Here is a 23,078-nt window from a genome sequence, read left to right on the forward strand (position 1 = left end):
AAACCTTGCACATGCAGTTTTGACCCTGCAGTTTTGACCATCAGGGACTAGTTGTACAGGTGAAAACCAGACCTGGATAGATGAATACTCAAATCTTGCCCTTGGTCATTCAGGACTAATTGACATGGGGAAGTCCAAGATTTAGGGCCTGCCGTTCCATATCTGCCCCTTTACTTTAGGGCCCATTGTTATCAGGAATGCACTGGGAGAGGTTTAATGTTTGGCCAATTTCCCCTCCCACTTCCCAAGCCACGCAGTCTTTCCACTTTTGCTTTTGCTTTCAGAGTTTTCCTGAAGGTTTCAGGCTCCAGGGGCACAGAATTTACTAAAAACCATCTTGGACGGCAGCCTAGCTAACAACTGCCTTCGAATACGTGGATTTCTGACAGGACTTTATTGGGGGCCCGAAATTCTTGGGTCCTTTCCGAATGAAACGGAGAAGTCTGCAGGTGGGGCTGTAGATGGTTGAACAGCCAGGCCCAAGACTTCGGCAGAGGAGGCAGGAAGGAGGATGAGGTGAGGAAGACCAACACCGGAATGATTAAGAAGCTCAGGAACGTGGAGCAGGCAGCGGACGCGGCCCGTTTTGGGGACCAGTCAGTGGGGAGGCTGCTGATGGTAAAAACCTGATTTTTCTTACTCTCGGACTTAGGTCGCCAGCTTCCCCGGCAGGCGGCTCCCACTGTATCCTCTACTTTGGGTTCGTCTTCTACAGTAAGAGCCGGGGTAGCGGGGCGAGTGCGATGGGGAGATCGTTATCAACGGGGAGCAGGCAGCGGAAGTCTCTGGGGACTCGCCCCAGCCCTGCGCCAACCCAGGACGTGGGACCCGGCGAGGTCCTGCACCAGGCGGTGATCCCGCCCACGTCTCTGCGAAGGCACCGCTACAGCTGGAAACCACCAGGCCGGGCTGACTGAGCACCGCCGGGGAGCGATTTATACCCGACGTCTCAGCGTGACGAAGAGCTGGCGGGGCGGCGGGACCAATCAGCAGGCGGGATGGAGAAGTGGGCGGGTACAGGGGTTATAAGAAGCGTCCCGCAGCCGCGGGTCACCGTGCGCCCCCGCTGCTTACCCATGGCGTCTACGGTTGGCGCTGCGCTGGTTCTCGCCGTCCTGGCTCAGCTCTCGCCTCTCTTTCTTTGCGCGGCGCCGGCCGGTTTGTCGCGGGTTGGAACTTTCGGTGAGTTGCGGGATGGAACTTACGGGGACACTTCTGTCCTTTCCTCAGTCCTCAGACTTTCCCTGCGGCTCCCTCGGTCCACACCCCGGCGGCAGGTTCAGGACCCTGCACCTCCGAGGGAGCCCAGGGAGCCGGAAAGAGAGGGAAAGTGAGGGCAGGAGGATGGGAGGGAGCGCGATGGCAGGAGAGCGAGGCGGCTTGCTGACGGTCCCCAGGCCCCTCCGTCCTCAGAGGGGGCGCCAGAGCCTCTCTCTCCTCGGACCCCTGAGCTTGGAAGAGCCACTGGGGAAGGGTGTGCGTGTCCCCGCTGCGGCGGCATTTGCTTCTGGACACCAGGCTGCCTTGTGCGTTTCCAGTTAGGAATGGCCATGAACTCCTCGTGGCTCCTCAGCCTGGACAGATCCTCTGTCACAGGCTGTCCTGAGTCACAGTGGCAGGTCCAGTCGCTTCCAAGTTCCTGTGATACCTACTTTTTAGAATTTTCTTTTAAAGGAAAAGAAAGGTGGATGGAGATGTCTCCTAAATATGGAAGGGAGATCAGTAAAGAGACCAGGGGGAGGGAGGAGAGGAAAGAGGAAGTTCTGGGGAATTATAGTGCCCAAAGTCTATTGCTAAATGTGCGTGCATGAATCTGTAACCACAAATGCGACCATTACGGACAGATAAAAATATGGAATGAAGTTAAAATTTAAGATATCAAAAAAGAATTTTCATTCATTTGAAGTATCCTATTTCAGTCAGTAGAAAAATAGTTAACTAAAGTGTAGTAAATCTTTATGATAGAGAATTATTCCCTAACCCTCACCCTGACCATATTTCAATCATTTTGCTTTTAATGGATATCTTTTTGTAAAATTTAATTTTGTTTATTTATATAAAATATTATCATATTTTATATGACATAAAGTCATACTCCCAAAGTAAAATTTACAAAACCAGTTATATTCAAACAATTTTAACTTCTATTCCTGTCACTTCCACTTTGATTTTTTTTCCTTCCTTTTCCAGACAGTGAAATGCAGAAAGAAATCTCCTGGTGCACCTTCTCTACAAGTCTCAATGTGTTCCCATGAAACTGTCCCTTATCTCCCCTTTCCCATGGAGCCTCTTGATCCTCTTCCTCATTAAGCTGACCCCACCATCCATGGTCACTTTCTCCACCTGCTTGCTGTCCCCACACCAGTATGCATAATGGCTCTAGCTCCTGCTCATCTCTCCATTTACATTATTTTTTCCTCCCAGTCGGGTAGTAACATTTCTTCAGGGCTAGGTGTAATGTCATCTGCTATCATGTCTCCTCAACTTCTCCCAGATGATATGAACTTCTCTTCTATGTCTTAAAAGTTCTGGCTACAGAAGAATGCCACTAGATGTGGACAGAAGGTAGTCCCTCTGACTCCCACACCTGACTCTTTAAGGAACGGGAACATTTTCTTTGCCTTTGACTCTCTGGGAGAACTATATACACAAATTAGTGTATATTAAGGAACTATTCAACACACTAACAACTGAAATTTCCCCAAATCTTGGGAATTATACGCCCATCTAGGTAGTTTGCTTTTTGTTTGTTTGTTTTTTTTTTTTTGTATGTGTGTGTGTGTTGGTACTAGAGATTGATCCCAGAGATGCTTCATAATTGAGTTCCATCAACAGCCCTTTTATATTTTGTCATTTGAGACAGGTTTCATTCAGTTGCTTCACAGTCTCACTAAGTTTCTGATGCTGGCTATGGGACATGCGATCCTCCTGCCTCGGCTCCCTGGGCCACTGGGATTACAGGCGTGTGTCATCATGCCCAGCTCGGTGTTAAGTTCTTTGAGTTCTTTATATATTCTGGATATTAATCCCCTTGAGAAGAACAGTTAACCAAGATCTCCCATTGTGTAGGCTCTCTCTTCACACTTTAATCATTTCTTTGCTGTGCCAAGGCTTTTTAATTGGATGACATCACCTTTATTGACTTAAGCTTTACGGGTCTTGCTAAGGAAGTAAGTGCCTGCACTTACATGCTGGAGTGTTGACCCTGTGTAGTCTTCCAGAGGTTGCAAGATTTCTGGTCTAATTCCTCAGTCTTTGGTCCATTTTGATGTGACTTTTGTGCAGGATGACAGACAGAGATCTAGTTTCATTCTTCTACAGGAGGGTGTCTCGTTTCCCCTGCATCATTTGTTGAAGACTGTCTTTTCTCCAACACATATTTGTGGCACTTTGTCAAGGATCATATGACTGTATCTGTGTGGATTGTCTCTGTGTTTTCTAATCTATTTCATTGGTGTTTGTGTCTGTTTTGATGCTGATGTCATGCAATTTGTGTTACTATCGCTCCACAGTATAATTTGATCTTTTTTTTTTTTTTTTTTTTTTTTTTTTTTTTTTTGCGGTGCTGGGGATCAAACCCAGGGCCTTGTGCATGCAAGGCAAGCACTCTACCGACTGAGCTATCTCCCCAGCCCCACAGTATAATTTGAAATGAGATATTGTGATGCCTCCTGCGTTGCTCTTCTTGCTCAGGATATCTTTGCCTATTCTGGGTCTCCTCTTCATCCAAATGAATTTTAGGACTATTTTATCTAGTTTTGTAAAGAATGACATTGATATTTTAATGGGAATGGTATGAAATCCATATATTTCTTTCAGTAGTATGGCCAATAAGACCATGTTGACAATATTAATTCCACCTGTCCAAGACATGGGAGGCCTTGCCATCTTCTGAGGTCTTCCTCAATCTCCTTCTTCAGGGTTCTATACTTCTCATTGTAGAGATCTTCATCCCCTTGGTTAGATTAATTCCCAAGGTTTTGACTGTTTTTGTTTGTTTGGTTTTTGGTTTTTTATTTGGGGTTTTGTTTTGGTTTATTTATTGAGATTATTGTGAATTAAGTGATTTTCCTGATCTCCTTCTCACCTGAATCACTGTTGGACTATAGGAAAGCTATTTCTTTATGAATGTGGATCTTATATCCTGCTACTTTGGTGATTTATCATCTCTAAAAATTCTTCTGGTGAACTTTTGGGTCTTGGCAAAATGTGGAGGTATGGTTCCTTCTATTTCTAGTTTCTCCAGAGTTAGCATGAATGGGTGCTCTTTAAAGACCTTTTCTGCATCTATTGAAATGATCACATGATTCTTGTTCTGAATTCTTGGGAGGAATTCCACTTGATCATGGTGTATTATCTTCTTAAAATATTTTTGATTGTGGTTTGCTAATATTTTATTAAGGATTTTTGCATCTATATTCATCAGGGAGATTGGTTTGTAGTAGCCTTTGCTTGCTGTATCTCTGTCTGGTTTTGGTATCAGGGTTATACTGAATTCCAGTGTTCCCTCCCTTTGAATGCTGTGGAATAATTTGAGAAAGACTGGTGTTAGTTCTTCTTTAAAGGTCTGGTAGAACTCAACTGAGAATCCATCTGGTCCTGGACTTTTCTTTGTTGGAAGACTTTTAAATGCTGTTTCATTTTCTTACTTGATATTAGTTTATTTAGGTTTTCTATGTCTTCCTGGTTCAATTTGGATTGTTATATATGTCTAGAAATTAGTCACTGTCTTCTAGGTTTTCCAGATTATTGGAATATAAATTTTTAGAATGGTTTCTGATGATTCTCTGAATTTCAGAAAAATCTGTGGTAACATCTTTTTTAAAAAAAATATTTTATTAGTTCTTGATAAAGCTTTATTTATTTGTTTGTATGCAGTCTGAGACTCGCACCCAGTGCTTCACACATGCTAGGCAAGTGCTCAGTGGTACTGAGCCACGTTTCCAGCCCCCAACATCTCTTTTTCATCTCTGTAATTTTGCTTATTTGAGTCTTCTCTCTCCATTTCTTTTGGTTAGTATGGCTAAAGGTATTTTAATCTTGTTAATCTATTCAAAGAACTAACTCTTTGTTGTATTGATCCCATGTGTTTTTTAAATTCCTAATTTCATTATTTTGGGCTCTGACCTTAACTATTTCCTGTCTTCTCTTTTGGGAATTAGTCTGTTCCACCTTTTCTAAGGCCTAGAGATGGAGCATGAGCTTATTTATTGGGGATCTCTCCATTTTTTTAATGTTGGCATTCACTGCTATCATTTTTCCCCCTAGAACAGCTTTCATCCTGTCCCAGAGATTTTGATATTTTGTATCTCTCTTTCCACTGGTTTCTAAGAACTTCCTCATTTCTTCTCTGATTTCTTCTATGATCCATTATTCAATTCAAAGACTATGGTTCAATCTCCATGTGTTTATGTAATATCTATTAGTTTTATTCCTGTTGATTTCTAGTTTTATTCCATTATGCATGCCATTATGACAATTTTTTTTATTAACTAAGACTTACATGGTGACCTACAATATGGTCTCTTTTGGAAAATGTTCCATGAGTTTATGAGAAGACACTAAATTCAACTCTTTGGGAGTGAAATATTCTGTCAATGTCCTTTAGATCCATTTGACTTATATGCTTATTTAGGTTGAAGTTATCTTTATTGATTTTATATTTGGATGACCTCTATGGGTGATAAGTGTGTGCTGAAATCACTCAGTATTATTGCATTGGTGTCTGTGGAATATAATGACAAGAAGTTATTCTTTTTATGTAATTAAGTCTTCTATAGTTTGGGATATGTGTGTGTGTGTGTGTTTGCTCTTGTTATATCTTCTTCTTGAATTGCTCCCTCTACCTGTTAGGTGGCATCTTTGTCTCTTCTAATTAATTGTGCTTGAAATCTACTTTGTCAGATATGAGAACAACTACTCCTGCTTGTTTTTGGACTGCATTTGCATGGAATAATTTTTCCATCCTTTTACTTTCAGCAGGCAGGTGTCTTTGCCTATTGGATAGGTCTAGTGCAAACAGCAAATATTTGGATCTTGGTTTTTGATACATTCCACTAATCTATGTCTTTGAATTAGTGAATTGAGATCATTTACATTCAGCGTTATTATCAATATGCATTTATATTTTCCTGCAGTTTGACCTGGTTTGCTATATTTAGTTCTGTCTAGTTTTTCATTTGGTTGGTTGTTCTTCTAATGATCTTCATCCATTGGTGAGTTTTGGAGTTTTTCTTGGGGAGTTCCTCTGGGTGCAGTTTAACGTGAAGTGTTTTTTGTAGTGCTGGCTTGGTGGTCATGAATTCTCTTGTCATGGAAAGATTTTATTTCCCCTTTGATTTTGAAAGAAACTGCTAGATATAGAAATCTTTTCTGGCAATTGTTTTCTTCTAGAATTTGGAATATCTTATTTCAGGCCCTCCTTGATTTTAGGGTCTGATTTGAGAAGTCAGAAGTAAACCTTATTGGTTTACCCTTAAATATGACCTAATATTTTTTTCTTTCAGATTTTAATATTCTTTCCTTATTTTCTGTTAGGTGTTTCCACTGTGATGTGTCCTTGAGAAGTTCTGTTCTGATCTTGTCCATTTGGGGTCCTATACATCTGTAGGTAGTTGTCTATCTCATTTCTCATATGGGCAAACTTCTGCTACTATCTCATTGAAAAATTTCTTAATGCCTTTACCCGGTATCTCCATGTTCTCTTCTATCCCAGTTATTCTCAGGTTTGCTCTTTGATGCTGTCTCAGAACGCTTACATATTCTTTCATTTATTATCTTTCTGTTCCCCACCTCCTCCCACCCCATTTTCCATGACACCATCCAAAGTTCCTTCATTCTTCTCTTCCCCCTGCTGAACCCCCCCTTCTTTATATATCATCATCCACTTATCACAGAAAACATTCAGCCTTTGATTTTTTGGGGGCTTGACCTATTTCACTTAGCATGATATTTTCCAGCTTCATCCATTTACCAGTAAATGCCATCATTTTATTCTTCTTTATGACTGAGTAATATTCCATTGTATATATATACCACAGTTTTCTTATACATTCATCAATTAAAGGGCATCTCAGTTGGTTCCACATTCTAGTTATTGTGAATGGAGCTGCTATGAACATTGATGTGGCTGCATCACTGTAGTATGTTGATTTTAAGTCCTTTGGTTATAAACCGAGGAGTGGGATAGCTGGGTCAAATGGTAGGTCCATTCCAAGTTTTCTGAGGAATCTCCATACTGCTTTCCAGAGTGGCGGCACCAATTTGCAACTCCACCAGCAATGTATGAGTGTACCTTTTCCCCACATCCACACCAACACTTATTATCTCTTGTGTTCTTGGTAATAGTCATTTTAGTTGGAGTTAGATGAAATCTTAGGGTGGTTTTAATTTGCATTTCTCTAATTACTAGGGATGATGAGCACTTTTTCATATATTTGTTGATCACCTGTATATCTTCTTCTGTAAAGTGTCTGTCCAGTTCCTTAGCCCATTTATTGATTGGGTTCTTTGTATTTTGGGTGTAAAGTTTTAAAGTTCTTTATAAACTTTGGAGATTAGTGCTCTGTCTGAAGTGTGTGTGGAAGAGATTTTCTCCCACTCTGTAGGTTCTCTTTTCACATTATTCATTATTTCCTTTGCTGAGAAAAGGCTGTTAGTTTGAATCTATCCCATTTACTGATTCTTGCATTTATTTCTTGGATAGGGGGTCTTCTTAAGGAAGTCTGGTCCTAAGCCAACGTGATGGAGATTCAGGCCTACTTTTTCTTCTATTTGGTGAAGGGTTTCAGGTCTAATTCCTAGAACCTTGATCCATTTTGAGTTGAGTTTTATACAGGGTGTGAGATAGGGATTTAATTTCATTTTAATACATATAGGTTTTCAGTTTTGCCAGCACCATTTGTTGAAGAGGCTATCTTTTCTCCATTGTAAGCTCTTGGCACCATTGTCTAGATGAGATAACTATACTTATGTGGGTATGTCTCAGTGTCCTCTATCCTGTACATTTACCCTACCTATATTGATGCCAATACCATGCCTTTTTTTAATTATTATTGCTCTATAGTAGAGTTTATAGTAGAGGTCTGGTATTGTGATACCTCCTGCATCATTCTTCCTGACCAGGATTGCTTTCGCTATTCTGGGTCTTTGGTTCTTCCAGATGAATTTCATGATTACTTCCTCTATTTCTATGAGAAATGTCAGTGGGATTTTAATTGGAATTATGTTAAGTCTGCATAGCACATTTGGAAGTATGACCATTTTGATAATATTAATTCTGCCTATCCAAGAACATGTGAGATCTTTCCATCTTCTAAGGTCTCCTTCAGTTTCTTTCTTTAATGTTCTGTAGTTTTGTAGAGATCTTTCACCTCTTTGGTTAGATTGAGTCCCAAGTGTTTTTTGTTTATTTATTTTTTTTGAGCATATTTTCAAGAGTTGTTTTCTTCATTTCCCTTTCAGATGTTTCATCACTTATGAATAAAATGGTTTAGATTTATGCATGTTGATTTTATATCCTGGCTATTTAGCTAAATTCATTTATGAGGTCTAGATGTTTCTGGTGAAGTGTTTTGGATCCTCTAAATATAGAATCATGTCATCAGCAAATAATGACAACTTGATTTCCTCTTTTCCTATTCTTATCCCTTTAATTTCTTTAGTCTGTCTAATTGCTCTAAATAGTATTTCAAGGACGATGTTGAATAGAAGTGGTGAAAGAGGGCATCTCTGTCTTGTTCCCATTGTTAAAGGGAATGCTTTCAGTTTTTCTCCATTAAGAATGATGTTGACTGTGAGCTTAACTGAAATAGCCTTTACAGTGTTGAGGTGTGTTCCTACTGTATTTTTTCTAGTGTTATGAGCATGAAGGGGTGTTGTATTTTGTTGAATGCTTTCTCTGTGTCAATTGAAGTAATCGTATGATTCTTAATCTTAAGCCTATTGATGTGATGGATTACATTTATCGATTTCCAGATGTTGAACCAAACTTGCATCCCCAGGGTGAGCCCCATTTCATCATGGTGCACTATCTTAATATCTTTTTGTATAAGATTTGCCAGGATCTTGTTAAGGATTTTTGTGTCACTATTCATCAGAGATAGCAGTCTAAAATTTTCTTTCCTTGATGTGTCTTTGTCTGGTTTGGGTGTGAGGGTGATACTAGCTTCACAGGATCAGTTTGGAAGGGCTCCCTCCTTTTCTATTTCCTGGAATACTTTTTGGAGTATTTGAATGAGTTCTTCTTTGAAAGTCTTAAAGAACTCAGCTGAGAGTCCTGTATTCCTGGGTTTTTCTTGGTTGCTAGGCTTCTATTTCATTGCTTGAAATTGATCTGTTTAAATTGTGTATGTCCTTCTGGTACAGTTTGGGGGGATCATATGTCTCTAGAAATTTGTCAATGTCTTCAATATTTTCTATTTTGTTGGAATACAGATTTTCAAAGTAGCTTCTCATTATGTTCTGTATCTCAGTGGTGTCTGTCGTGATATTTCCTTTTTCATCACGAATTTTAGTAATTTGAGTTTTCTCTCTCCTCTTTGTTAGTGTGGCTAAGGGTTTGTCTATTTTGTTTACTTTTTCAAAGAACAAACTTTTTGTTTTGTCCATTTTTTTGAATTTTTTTCTTTTGTTTCAATTTCATTGATTTCAGCTCTTATTTTAATTATTCCTGTCTTCTACCAACTTTTGGTGGTGTTCTGTTCTTCTCTTTCTAGGACTTTGAGATGTAATGTTAGGTCATTTAGTTGTTCACTTTTTATTCTTTTCTTGAATGTGCTCCATGCAATGAATTTTCCTCTTAGTACTGCTTTCATAGTGTCACAGAGATTTTGATATGTTGTATCATCATTCCCATTTACCTCTAAGAATTTTTTTTACATCCTCCCTGATAATTTCAGTTATCCATGATTCATTCAATAGCATATCATTTAGTCTCCAGGTGTTGGAGTAATTTCTGTTTTCTATTTGGTCATTGATTTCTAATTTCATTCCATTATGATCCGATAGAACACAAGGTAGTAACTCTGTTGTTTTGCATTTCCTAAGGGCTGCTTTGTCGCATAACATATGGTCTGTTTTAGAGAAGGATCCATGTGCTGCTGGGAAGAAAGTGTATTTACTTGTTGATGGATGGAATTTGGGACATAAATATTTATGATCTTTATGTCTTCCTGATTTATGGTTCCCTTAAGCAGTATAAAATGTCCTTTTTTTATCCCTTCTAACTTCGACTGGAAGTCCACTTTATAAGAAATAAGGATGGAAACCCTGCTTTTTTACTGAGCCCATGTGCATGGTAAGGTTTTACCCATTCTTTTACCTTTAGTCTGTGGGTATCATTTTCTATGAGATGGGTCTTTGGAAGGCAGCATATTTGGGTCTTTCTTTTTGATCCATTCTGCCAGTCTATGTCTTTTGGTTGATGAGTTAGACCATTAACATTCAGGGTTATTATTGAGATATGATTTGTATTCCCAGTCATTTGGGCTTATTTTCTGTTTTTAACTTGACTTGGTTTCTCCTTTGATTGGGTTTTCCTTTAAGGTAGTTCCTCCCTTTGCTGACCTACATTGTTGTTTTTCATTCCTCCTCATGGAATAGTTTGCTGAGAATGTTCTGTAGCATGGACATTTTATTTGTAAACTCTTTTAACTTTTATCATGGAAGGATTTTATTTCATCTTCAAATCTGAAGGTTAGTTTTGCTGGGTATAGGATTCTTGGTTGGCAATCATGTTCTTTCAGAGCTTGAAATATGTTGTCCAAGGCCTTTCTAGCTTTTAGGGTCTGGGCTGAGAAATCTGCTGATATTGGTATTGATTTCCCCCTACATGTAATCTGATGCTTTTCTCTTGCAGTCTGCAAAATACTATCTTTATTTTGTATGTTCTGTATTTTCATTATAATGTGCTTTGGTGTGTATCTGTTGTGATTTTGTGCATTTGGTGTTCTGTAAGCCTCTCGCATTTGATTTTCCATTTCATTCTTCAGGTTTGGGAATTTTTCTGGTATTATTTCATTGAATAGCTTGCTCATTCCATGGGTTTGTATCTGGATGTCTTCCTCAATCCCAATAATTCTTATATTTGGTGTTTTCATGATGTCCCATAGTTCCTGCAGATTTCATTCATGATTTCTTACCACCTTCTCTGTTTGGTCAACTTAATTTGAAGATTAAATATTTGTCTTCATTCTCTGAAGTTCTGTCTTCCAAGTGATCTAGTCTGTTGGTAATGCTTTCTATTGAGTTTTATTTGGTTTATTGTGTCCTTCATTTCAAGGATTTCTGTTTGGGTTTTTTTGTTTTTGTTTTTGTTTTTGTTTGTTTTTTGAGAATCTCTATTGCTTTGTTGAAATGATCTTTTGCTTCCTGCAGTTGCTCTTTCAACTGCTTATTGGAGTGACACTTCATTGCCTGCATTTGCTCTCTTATCTCATTCTTTGTTTCACAAATCATTTTAATTATGTAAATTGTGAACTCCTTTTCTGCCATTTCTTCTACCATGTTGTCACTGGATTCCATTAATATAGAATCTCAGTGTTTGGATCATTCTCTTCCCTTTTTTTTTTTTCTTTTCATGTTGTTCACATATCTTCCGCTCTAGCAGTGCAGATCTGGGGTATTGCAGTTTCCCCCCTATAGGCTTATAGTGACCCTATAGGTTTCCAAAACCTCTTCTTTAAGGAGGAGATCAATATTAGCAGTGCCCAGTACAGAAAATATACAGCCCTAAACCATATAGCCCCTATGAAGATGTTAACAATATTGTCATAATAAACAGATGAGTTCAATTATTATCTGCAGTATAACAAATAGATTTGTATTACGGTCTTCATTTTCTAATGGAGGACAAAGGGGATGGGGAGGGGTGTAGGGTTTAGCTGTAAATGGGATAAGGAAAGAGTATATAGAAGTTCTAGATCATAGAAAGAATGAAAGTATAATCAAAATAAATTGGTTGTTAGCATGAGAAGGGAGAAAGAGACTCTTAGGAAATAGGTAAACCAAAGAAAAATAGAGCAAGAAGAGTAAAGAAATACAAACATAAAAATTGTTCAAAAGGATAAAAATAAAATACTACACTATAACAGTCATATAATATGCAAACCTCCCAGTCTTCAGTTCCCTGATGCATGAGAGGTACCTGACAACGAGCTTCCAGTTTCCAGCAGGAGTCTCAGGTTGGGATGTGCCCCACCTAAAGATGGGAGCTACTGCTTCCAGGATAATCCAAGATGGCCACAATGGCTTCCAGATGTGTTGGCAAATGGGGAGCTAGAACTCAAGATGTGGGTGTGGTCAGCTGGGGGTCCTTGAGGTGGGGTGCAGTTGGTTGCACAGGGGTCCAGGAGGTAGGGTGTGGTCTGCCGGGGGTCCTGCAGGTCCTGGCTGTTGTCTCAAAATGGCAGCAGCCACGTGTAACCAAACATGTAGGTACTGTGACAGTGGACTTCCATGCAACATCAGGCAGCTGGTGATCCATTGGTGGTCTGTGTTCAGTCTGCAGGATACAGGTGGATGATCAGCAGGTGGACTTCAGGTGGTGGGTGATAAGTAGGTGAAAGGCAGGCAATGGCCTGGCAAAAGACTGGCAAATGGGCAAATGGCAGATGATAGGTGGTGGTCAGTGAGCAGTCTTCACTCAAAAAGTACTTGATATGCTGGCAGACTGCAGGTGATCACAGTGGACAAATGGGGTAAACATCAGGGGATCAATAAGAAGCAAAATCTGCCTCACAGAGAAACAGATATCCTCTGCTTGACAACCCAGTTACAGAGCAAAAGGGAAAGCCACCTCCCTTTCAGGCATATTTTTTTAAAAAATGGAAAACATTGTGTTTCCTTTTAGTTGTCTATGCGGACTGTCCATGTTGGAGGTTATATTCTCCTGCCAGGTGTTTAAGACCAAGCTGGTCAAAACTAACCTTGGCCTATTTTTTTAAGAGTCAGCTGAGATTCCTGAGTGACCACACTTGGGGACATGTGTGAAGCCCCCTGACTCCTTTACCTTTCTTCTACCAGTAGTGCCATGTGCCAGGATGGGTCATGTCAGGGTCCTGATGACCATTTGTATCTTCTCTTGGAAGCATCAGGAACATTTCTGTCTTGAGTGATCCTCCACTTTGCAAAATATGTACCACCAATTGGTTTTCTGTTTTCTAGTGTCCACTGGATCTTCCTGATTGGCAGATCAGGTGACTTACTGGGGTTTCAGAGCACTTAGAGGGATCCCATCATTGTCTGGGTACTTGCTGACTTTAGAAGGTACAGGCCAAACCTGGCTACTTTTCCTTGGCGCTTTTACTTCCTTGACTTTGGTCTCCAAGTTTTGGGTTTTAAATACCTAGTAAGACAGTAAAGAGGGAGTAATGGGTTATAACTTCAGTAACTATCATTCTGGTCATTTGCCCCTTCTATGTAATTGGGCTTTGTGTTAGTACTGGTTGCATCCTGTCTGTCCTCTGTGAATGATGGCCTGTTGTCTCAAATTCACTCAGGATGTTATATTAGAAGTTACACTTCTGTAAGCCACGAAGAGAACAGTTAAAGTTTACAAGGAAAATACAAAATGAAATTAACAATAGCAAAACACATTCAGTCTGTATAACACATGTGGTCCAAGAAACGTCATTTTTTTATAATCTCAAATCTCCTGTTTATTTTGAGATCACAGTAAACTTTACAACAAAAATCAATTTTTTGAACACAACTTTAAATGAACTGAAGTGTAACACCTATTTTGGAGCCATTCTAACATGGAGTAAGTTGGGAGGCAGAGCCTTATCTCAGGTAAGTCAGGGCTCTTCACAAATAACAATACAACATTACATCTGAAACATGAATCAAAGAAAAGCTAAGAGAGCTTTTAATCCTTTTTTGTGGGAAAGTGGCAAAATGTTTGCATGTTTTACAATAGCCACTTTAAACACATCAGGTGCTCATTATCTTTTAAAAGCACATTTCAGAATTTGCCTCAGTGGAAAATGTAACAAAATTTTGCATACATCATATTGATAACAAGTCCAGTTACAAAGCATTAAGTTATATAAATTTCCAATTCAATTTATTATTTCTATAAGATTTAACATAACCATTCAAGATGACTTTAGTTTGGAGAACACCAACTTGGTAAAGTGCTCTTCCAAGTTTTACATTTTAAAATTTGACAAGGGGAAAGGGGTAGAGGGGTATGAAAGATGATAGGATGAGACAGACATCATTACCCTATGTACGTGTGTGATTACATAAATAGTGTGAATCTACATCATGTACAACCGTAGAAACAAAGTGTGTACCCCATTTGTGTACAATAACTCAAGTGTAGTCTGTAAAAATAAAAAAATTTGTATACTAGAAGAGTATGAGTATACTTAATATACGAAAAGCTAATAGTGTCACCATTATACAAATGTCCTTATAATAATTAGATTTAGTTTTCACATTAAAGTTCAGAATCCACAGATATTTAGAGTCTTTCAGAGTTTAGCAGTACTAGCAAAAATAAAAGATAGCCTTAAATTTCTTATATGTTTAGGGAACAGTGATAATAATCAGAATTAGACTAAGTCAAAGCAGTTATAAGTCAGTTTTTTTAAATGGCAGTGTTTTTATGATAGATGCAGTGTATTAAATATAGCAGACATTGCTTAAACTGAAATGAACTTTCATTTTATAAACTTTTACAGAACATTTAGATAAGACTCAGACAGCATATTTAGTTTCAGATGTATATGTATATCTCTCTAGTAACATGTATTTAGGTTATTCATGAAAATCAAGCCTGGTCAAGATCTTAAGTCATCTGTTTCTCTGACAAAGAAAACACCTAAAAGCAATGGACACCACACTTTAATATTTCATAGCTCTCAGGTCTTGCAAGAATTGGTGCTCATCAGTGTGAGGATTTTTTAACAGGCAAAAGAGGTAGAGTAGAATACCTGGCAAAGCTGACTCATTGTACCATTTAAACAACTGTTCAGACAAGAATGAATGCCTCTTCTTAAGGGTTATTATTCCCCCACTCCCCTGGGGCAAGTTATTTCTTGCTAAAACAAATCTTGCTTAAGATAACATTGAACACCTTTCTCAGGTCCCTTTGGCCTAAAACGCCTTACTCACTTCTAGTACACCTCCAGCAGAGCAGGTCTGTTTTCTTTTCCTAGAAGGTACTTGCAAAATGAAGTTGTTAATTTTGGAGTAAGTATGTTATCTGAACATTTAATTTACACAACAAATCTTATGCCAGGACAGGGATCAGAGAGTCAGGCATGTTTAAAAAACTGTGTCTTAAATTTTTTCTTCTAGTTTGCACTCAAGGGTTTGGAGCATGGGTTATTGTTTGACCAGTCTCCCTTATTGTCCTAATAATGCCATTAACTTTAAGTGAATTCCCCACTGTCAATTGTTCCCAGAGAATCTCTCTTTACATACCTATGTATCTAGGGCACTCTGTCTAATGAGGGTCACACTAACCATACAGATATTGTGAATGACCTCTCTCAAAAAGTAAGCAGGGTCAAGACATGTGCTTCAGTTCATGGGGACTTGGGGAAGTCTTTGTATTTTAGCTCTGTGGGCAATAGGCATGTCTGCACCCAGAAGTGTCCCCTGGCCAAATAGGGCAGAACTTAAGAAGAGGAGACTATTTTGTCCCAGGTTATACTTTAATAATATTAGAACCCATTGCTTTATTCCTCATGATTGGTGACTTTCATCCATCCCATTAAAATAGGCTAATCTGCACACAATGAGTGTAATGAGAGCCAGACAAGTTTTTTGGTTTTTTTTTTTTTTCCAACTGTATAGGCAATCCTGTGAAGTTAAGCATTCCAGTCCACTCCTTTGTCCCAGTGTAGCAGGAAAATGGAAATGGGTTTGGCCTCATTACAAGAAATTCAGACTTAAGGACTGGAAGCACACAGTCAAATGGAAAGTCTCGGCCATGCCAACAGCCTGGGTACCTTCCCACCATCTGTACAGCATAGATTCCAACAATTAGCCTCAACATTTTGAATGTCTGTTCAGCATGGACTCTGATCAATGCCTTTAGCGAGCAGCCTAATCTCTGAACTAGTGCGCTCAAGTGGAAAGCTGTCCACCACTTTCCCCTCACATCACAGGGAGTTCCACTGGTTTTCCTCTCATTCAAAGCTAATTTTATTTCTCTTATTGTTGTCCTCTGCCACCATCGTGGATTTCATTCTTTGAACCCAGAAAGAAAATCAGTGAGGCCTATAGCCCACATAGATTTCATTTATCTGCAGAAGCAGCAAACTGAACCTGATCTCAAGCTCAGTTATATTCCCATGAGCAGAGGGGCTGGAAAGCAGGGTAGAGGCCAGTTCCTTTTCGCCCATTTCACTATAGACCAGGCAGACTTCCTAGGATTTTTTCTCTCCCTTTCTCTCAGGACTGGTGTCCCTGACCCACAGCAGGATGATTTGCAGCTGCCTGGGACCAGACTGAGGAGTGGTACTCTGACTGTTAGCACTAGGTTGAAAAGGAAAAAAAAAATGTTTAAATGCTCCTTTGCTGTCCTGCTACACTCACACATTGGAGGCAGCACGTTTTGCATCCAACGTAGTTTTTGCCTGTTAAGACTCGTTATGTAATTGTATACTCTTCTTCTTTCAATATTTCACAGAGGTAACTGTACAGTTTTCTGATCCTGGGATTGTCATTGATGAAAGGCTACTACTACTGATTCAATCTTGTTACTACTTATTGGTCTGCTCAGCTTTCTTATTTCTTCATGTTTCAATCTTAGTAAGATATATATATATATATATATATATATATATATATATATATGTCAGAGTTCAGGAATAGGTCCATTTCTTCTAGGTTGCTAAATTTTTGCTAATTATAGTAATAAACATGGATATCTTTCTTCCTATAATCTTGAATGATCCTCTGTATTTCTGTGGTGCCACTTGTCTCCCTTCTCTTCTCTGAATTTATTCGAGTCTTCTCTCTCTCTCTTTCCTATCAGTCCAGCTAAGGGTTTATCACTTGTTTTTATCTCTTTATTTCATTCATTTATTTAGCTCTTTATTTCACTCATCTTTTGTGCTCTTTTGAGTCACTAAATTCATTTATTTATGCTGTGCTCTGATCTTATTATTTCTTTCTACTAATTTTGGTTCTGGACTTGGGGACCAGCCATTTTCTCATACACGTGAGAAACAAGTGTCTGCCAGGCTTTCTTACAAGGCAGAGTGGACTGGGCTTTTTTCTGGCTATTATATTACATCTCACTGGCATAGACACTTTTCTGAACCTCGATGCACATACTAGTTTTTTTAAGTTGTTGATGGACATTTATTTTATTTATTTTTATATGGTGCTTAGTATCAAACTCAGTCCTCACAGATGCTAGGCAAGTGCTCTACCACTGAGCCACAAACAGCCCGGAAATGCACATACTTCTGAATCCTTCCTCTACCTCCTTTCTTTGAACTTCTGGATTTTCCACTTCATTCAGGGTAGGATATCACTTTCCACCCTACAAGGAGGCAGTCCACTGGCACACTAGCACGTCTCCACACAGTCACACTGGAGGCTCTGAGCCATAACTATCCACCCTCCAGCATGCAGCTGTGGTCCCATCCTCACTGCGCCCACCATGACCCAGCTGCACACTGTGCCCCTCCCTCCCCGGGTCCAGTGCACTGCTTCTCCACATCCTCTGCCATCAGGCCTGTCCCTCACAGCAGGCCTGGCACCGCCCTTGCGAGGTCGTGCGCTGCTGGATGTAGGCATGTTCAATGCCACCCTTGTGAGGTCATGGGCTGCTGGATATAGGCATTATTCAATGGGCAGTGGGCACGTGGGCCAAGTCCTGGACATGAGGTTTCTTGCCAGGTAGTGTCCCCCTCCTCCTCACACAAGGGGTGCATGCCCATGTTAAACAAATGGAGGAGACAGCATGGGAAGATATTTCTTGCTTTGCCAGTTCAGCCTTTCAGAGGGATGGGGAAGGGGTGCCTAAAGGGTCCTTTTCTCACCACCCCAACCCTTTCATCCCCTTTTTATTCACAGGTCCTCATTCTCTTTCCTATGATGTCAACATCAATCCTAACCTTGCACCTGGACAGCAGTGGTGTACAGTTCAAGCCCAGGTCGATCAGAAGACCTTTCTCTCCTATGACTGTGGCATGGACAAGGTCAAATCCTTGAGTGCCCTGGGAGGGAAGGTGAATGCCACAGTCACCTGGGAAGAGCAGAACACCGCACTGAGAGATATGGGGCAAATGCTAAAACAGAAACTGGCTGACATTAAAGCAGAAAATCCCAGGGCCAGGGGTAAGTCTGAATGGTCCAAGGGCATGAGAGAGCTGACTGTGGGTTTAGGATGTTGATTGCATGCATGTGAAAAATTAATTGGATGTTGGTCCTTCCAAAGGCCCAGACAGGGCTGGTTTGGAGGACACAACACAGCCAGATTAGGAGACCAGGGAAGGGGGTGCTGGGCGGGACAGAGGATTGTTAACAGTGGAGACTGAGCTCTTTCTGATGGGGCAGATCTCCTCACCCTGGAGGGCAGGATGTCCTGTGCGCGAAAATCCAGTGGTTGTACCAGTGCTTCCTGGCTGCTTGGCTTCAATGGACAGATGTGGCTCTACTTTAACTCAGACAGCCAACGGTGGACAGAGGTTTCTCCTGGGTCCAACTGGATGAAGGAAATGTGGAAAAATGATAGGGATATGACCGAGTTCTTATACAGGTCTTCGATGGGTGACTGTAAAACCTGGCTTAAGAAGTTCTTGGAGCAATGGGAGGAAGAGCTGGAGTCCCCAGGTAACTGGCAGGAGGGGAGGACGTGGTAGCATCTTCACATGAGATGCTCCTATCTGTGTGTGTACCTGTGTGTAAGACCTATGCATCCACAGTGAGTCAGAGCTAAATTACATCTATAGGTATATTCTTCCCATCTTTTCCCTTCTTACCTCATAATACTCCTTTCTTAATGCACATGCTTTTGGTCTGGCATTCGCTGGTCACTTTTTGAAAATCCTTGTAAATCACTTCATTCACATATCAGCTCCTTAAACCTTCTCCACCACCCTTCTCATGGTTCACCTCTTCCCTGTCACCCGGATGAGTTTCACTGTGACCCAGGCTTCTCCCATTAGCTGTGTGAGCTCCTTAAGTACATGGCCCTTCTCTCCCTCAGTCCCCCAGAGTCAGAGCAACTGCCACATAGCAGAGGTCTAGGAACTATCTGCCTGCCTGAATGATTTGGTACAGCAGAAGCTGAGCAGGCACCTCCTCAGATCAAGGACTGACACACTTGTGTTTCCATTTCAGGACCCTCAAGCATGAGCCCAGACAGAGTCTTTGAGGGGTCCACAGCCAGCAAACATGTTCCTTCGATCCTACTGCTTATCCTTATCTACTTCATCCTCCTGGCCCTCTGTAAGTCCTTCCTGACAGGTGTTGTGGGCAGCAGAATGGGGAGAGAGGCAGGGGGCAGATGGGTGAGGAACAAGGACAGGAAAGTGAATTCCCAAGGTCCCAGTCTGCACCTTGACTGGTCCTTCTGATCCTGAGATGAGAGAGAAGAGTCAGACCTCCTTTCACTGGTAGCAATAGCTCGGCCATACTCAGCTCTGAGTTCGGAAAAATTGTCCCTGTCAGGGCCCATGGGAAAGAGGAGGAACAATACCAAGGTGTCCTGTGGATTGTGAAGGGTTTTAGCTTATTCAGGTGTGATTCACATTAGGTTTCTCCATGAGAGGGCCCAGTGGTACATGGTGTGGAGATAACAGGAACACAGGAAGGTAAACACACACTCCTGGGTGATGCAGCATGGTAGCTCCGTTTAATATAAAGAGGATGGGACTCAATAACCACAGTCAAATACAGAGTGTCCTATGGCTAATCCCAGGCAGGGAACTGGGAAGGTCTTCCTGATGCAATTTAGAAGGCTGGAGTTCAAGGCTGCTTTCCCACAGGAGGCTCATTTCCAGCAGTTGAAGGGAAAACTGAGAGTAGAGTCTGTCCAGGTTGAAGGCAGAGGATGCCAGCTCTCAGGAGACTCCTGGAACTCCAGGCTTGGCCCTTCACTGTGGCCCTGGAACCCAGCCTCTTGCAGACTCCAGATCCTGAGCCAGCTCAGCAGCCTCTGCCTTGAGCAGAGTCTCTGCAGAGACTGGAGGGTCTGAGCAGCTGCTAGAGTCTGATGCTGCAGCTGACCTAACAGAAAAGGAGGGAGCAGGACAGGGCCAGTCTCTTTAAGACTATGCTGCTCCCAGGTGAGGAGAGGTTGAGAGAGGAGAAGGGAGAAGAGGTCTGTCTGTAATCCCACCCAAAGCTTGGAAACCAGGTTCCAGGCCCCTCTCTTTGGACAAGGCTCTCCCTACCCACCATGACCTATGGCCCCCTCCTATGGGGTGAGGAACAGGCTCCCAGTCAGGGAGCAGATCCAGTCATTACAGCTTCAGTCCTGAGACACCAAGGCCAACAGCAGGCCTGGGGCTGATTCTGGACTGTGGGAAAGAAGGGAGGAGGTTGGTAGAGGCTGCAGGACCCTTGGGTGATGGTGGAGGGAAACACATGACCCAAGGTGAGCATAGTTCTGAGATAAGGAGTGACTGGTGAGTGGTCCCCAAGGAGAACTGACTCAGGGTTTCTTCAGAGAGTTGAAGGAACATCTGTTTCTTTTCTGAAGGTTGAAGATGCTCCCAAGAAACTTCTGAAAATGTGATTCAGTTCCGTAACTCTCCTGGTTGGTCTTCTGTCAGTCTACCACCTGCTATTCCTCCATAGAGCAAATGAAGATTGAACTGCAAATCCAGAGGCTTCCAGATGTCAGTCAGACTTTCCCACACAGCCTGGAGCTCTTCTGCTTATTCAGGTCTAGGCAGGATTTGGAAGAGACAGTATACTTCACTTCTGGGAATACCATGAGCCCATACCCTACTTCTGCAAGAGTTGGACCATCTGATTGCTGTTTTCTCTCTCCTGTCCATTGTAGCAACAACACTTGCCTTTCCTTTGCCACCCATTGGCCTCTGCCACCCCAGGATCTGGTTACCTCCGTGAAGATCCTGTAACATCAACTTCAACTTCCAGCTCTTTATTCTGTTTTATGATATTCCAATTCTGCCCTTTATGTTAACGTGTTAGGCCATGTCCTTTGCTAACCTATGGAATCTCCTCTTAGCCTCTGACTGCTACAACAAGAAATCCAAGATACCATCTTGTTCATGTGCAATCAAATACTTCTCTGTACCTTGAGCTGCCCTTTGTATAGTTTGGATCTGGAATGTCCCCCAAAGATTCACATGCTGACTATGGTGTTTTTAAATGTGATGCGCTCTTCAGGAGAGGAGGCATAGGGTCACTCTTTGAAGGGCTATTTATGTCCCAGGCCCCTTCCTTTCCCCACCTTCTCTTTTTAAAAAGAATAAATTATTTATCATTGCTACCATAAGGTGAGGAATCTCCTCTGCCACGGCTGCTACTGCCATGATACTCTGCCTTCCTCAAAAGCAATGCAGTCCACCAAACTTGGACTAAATCTTTTGAAACAGTGAGCCAAAACTTAATCTTTCCTCCGTCAGGTTACTGTCTCCAGATGTTTTGTCACAGTGATGAAAAGCTGACTAATGCTATCTCGATGTGCAATATTCTCTGTAAGTACCATGGCAGACATCATTGTTAACTTCAGGGACTCTTTGTGTATTTTATTGCATATAAATAAGCATCTATTTTTTTAAAAAACATCTCCATGAGTTTGGAATTTTTTCTGCAATCAGTGTGGTCATTAATATTTTGTGTCACTCTACTGCCTAAGAAATACCCTGATAGCTGGCAAAACTTTATTTCTGGGTTTCCTCTGATGGTGTTTTTGTTTTAAAACATTTGCTTTTAAAGCAGTAGGCTGAGTAAAGAAGTCTCCTTCCCTAGTATGAGCAGGCGTCATCCATTTCTCTCAGGGCTCCAACAAAACCAAAAGTCACATTCATTGGAAGAGTAAATTCCTCCATGTGATCTGAGATGTCCATCTTCCCCCATCCTGGAACATGACAAAACATCACTGTTTCTCTGGCTCCGTGACTCAGATCAGGACTTACACATCAGCCCTCAGTCCCAGGTCTTTGGTTCAAACTGAATTATACCCCTGGTTCTCCAGCCTGCAGACAAATAGTGGAATTTCTTGGCTCTGTACCCATAAGACAATCTCTGCAATGAGTCTCAGTTCTGTTTCCCTAGAGAACTCTGACCAGTAAAATTTCATAGAGAATGAATGGCATTTCATGCTTCCTTCCCATTGTAGAGTAAATGAAACCAGGGATTCTGCTAAATTATTTATATATGGGAAATTTAAGAATCACTCTTCAACTGACAGGTAGTATAGATGTCAATCTCAAACATTTTGCTGGCACAAAACAAATGTTCTTGTGCTTAAGGAATGAAAAACTGTTTCTGGCTTTACCCCAATGCACTTCATCCATAATAGTGGTTTGTTGTTGTTATTCCTCAACCTGACCTCATCTTCAATTACAGGTAAGTTTTATGCAAGTGAGTTTGTGTGTATACAATGGAGAACAAATGGGAAATAGTTCTATTTATCCACTTTCTTCCCCCAGTAGAAATAAAACAAATCTTTATGACAAAGAAGAAGAAGGAGGAGGAGGAGAGGGAGAAGGAGAAGAAGTTGTTGCACAGAACACTGTCTTCTTTGAGAAGTCATTTATTCATTCCAGGGTAGGATTAATATCCAATATTTATGAAGAATGTCTATCCAAGTCAGTTCTTCTGAGATATAGGCAAATGCTATGAGCAATTCACAACATATGATCCTGCAACATGATTCAACATCTGACAAAATAAGAATGCAGATGAAAAGCATAGTAGGTCATGATTACAGCCATCAAATTGACAATTTCTTGAATATACCTGTACCATGTGGTGAATAGGAAAGGACTAAACAGTTATCACATTTGATAGTTGGTGCATAAGTTGAATTCTTTGATATGTAATTTGATAACAACCAGTTGGTTAACAGTGTGCTCCTCCAATTTTACAACAAACTCGGCATTACTTCTGGGCTTTCCAACGTGTTCCAT

At 41.0% G+C, this 23,078-nt stretch overlaps 1 protein-coding gene across 1 annotated transcript; it reads left to right on the top strand.

Annotated features, from left to right (window-relative positions):
* The first annotated feature begins 984 nt into the window (after positions 1–984).
* LOC124988965 (UL16-binding protein 1-like) lies at positions 985–21,706 on the top strand. Its single transcript, XM_047558816.1, has 5 exons — positions 985–1,182; positions 18,043–18,306; positions 18,526–18,801; positions 19,312–19,419; positions 20,675–21,706. Exons 1-5 carry the CDS (start codon positions 999–1,001, stop codon positions 20,677–20,679), a joined length of 837 nt encoding a protein of 278 aa, XP_047414772.1. The 5' UTR covers positions 985–998; the 3' UTR covers positions 20,680–21,706.
* The last annotated feature ends 1,372 nt before the right edge of the window (positions 21,707–23,078 follow it).

The sequence above is a fragment of the Sciurus carolinensis genome, chromosome 7 (assembly GCF_902686445.1).
Source record: "Sciurus carolinensis chromosome 7, mSciCar1.2, whole genome shotgun sequence".
Lineage (NCBI taxonomy): Eukaryota > Metazoa > Chordata > Mammalia > Rodentia > Sciuridae > Sciurus > Sciurus carolinensis.